At 29.9% G+C, this 1191-nt stretch overlaps 1 protein-coding gene across 1 annotated transcript in view; it reads right to left on the reverse strand.

Moving 5' to 3' along the window:
* Positions 1-86: 86 nt before the first annotated feature.
* LOC105459049 overlaps positions 87-1191 on the reverse strand; it is a 2279-nt gene continuing 1174 nt past the window's right edge. The window contains exon 2 of the mRNA XM_011704722.1: positions 87-759. Within this exon, the coding sequence (XP_011703024.1) occupies positions 649-759 (111 nt within the window). The 3' untranslated portion in view covers positions 87-648. The remainder of the gene's footprint in view (positions 760-1191) is intronic.

Consider the following 1191-nt stretch of genomic DNA (forward strand, 5'->3'; position numbering starts at 1 on the left):
TATCGCTGCAAATAACATTGAAACAAATTTCATTTTATTTTTAATAGAATAAGAAAAGATTCAATATTTATGGGCAACCATTATAATACCTTTTACAAATAATGCAATGCTTGTTAAAGTCCTCTTGAAGTTGGAGTATATCTGAATTTGGTTCTTTATAAAATTTAGTTCGATAACTAACATTGTTTAACAGGCTTCTTAGACTCTGCTTAGGATTTCTAGGAAGAATAAATTCTGATGTTCCAATAAGTATTACTTCTATATTCATTGAGTAATAAGGCAAATAGAGTAATTCAAATTTCATTTTTTTTGTTTTAAAATGACACGACAACTCATAATTCACGGTATAATCCATTTGAAACTCTGTCAAATTAATTTGCCAAGTTTCTGGAGTTCCCTCAATTCTCGCCGTTACTGAAAACCATTGATCATCGGATTTTTGTGCCCAAATTCGTATAAAGTGATCACCGGAAAACTGATAGTTATCCGGATGGTTATCCGAACAATATAGGGATATTCTGATGGGGTAACACGCTTCATAAAATTCGATATCTTCAAAATAGAAAATATAATTATTATATATAAGTATATATATAATCTCTTTTCTCAACAAAGTATATCTTTAACAAAATCTTATCTATTCGTATATTACTTACTAATACATTTTGTTAAGGTGCAAGCTGTAATGTCTCTATCCACCATTATATTATTTTGTGGCGTGTTATCAGATGCTGCGTGCTTTAATGGTCCGGAAATTTTCTATATTAAAAGATAAGCCATAAGAATGTCAATTAAATACTACAAAATCTTGCACAAAGTTAAATTGCGTTTTATACAAGTCGATAATAGCAGTACAGTAAAGAAATACATATATTGCGGCATTGCTACAATAGTGTCATATCTTCAGTGAAATTGACAATTTTGAGTTATTCATTGGAAGAAATGGATTTTGGCGTGTACTATATATTATATACAGGGTTGGAAAGTAACACTTGTTACTTGTAACGCCGTTACTATTTTCATTACTTTTTTTCAGTAACGATCGTTACTTTTTTCTCTCTGTAACGGTAACGGTAACGTCATTACATTTTTGCACTAACGGTAACGAATTTGCCGTTACTTTTATCGTTACTTTTTTATTCTTTTAAATACATCCTAGGGTTTGTCAAGAATAAGTAAATCAACAATAGA

The sequence above is a fragment of the Wasmannia auropunctata genome, unplaced genomic scaffold (genome assembly GCF_000956235.1).
Source record: "Wasmannia auropunctata unplaced genomic scaffold, wasmannia.A_1.0 LD334216.1, whole genome shotgun sequence".
In the NCBI taxonomy this organism is placed as follows: Eukaryota; Metazoa; Arthropoda; class Insecta; order Hymenoptera; family Formicidae; genus Wasmannia; species Wasmannia auropunctata.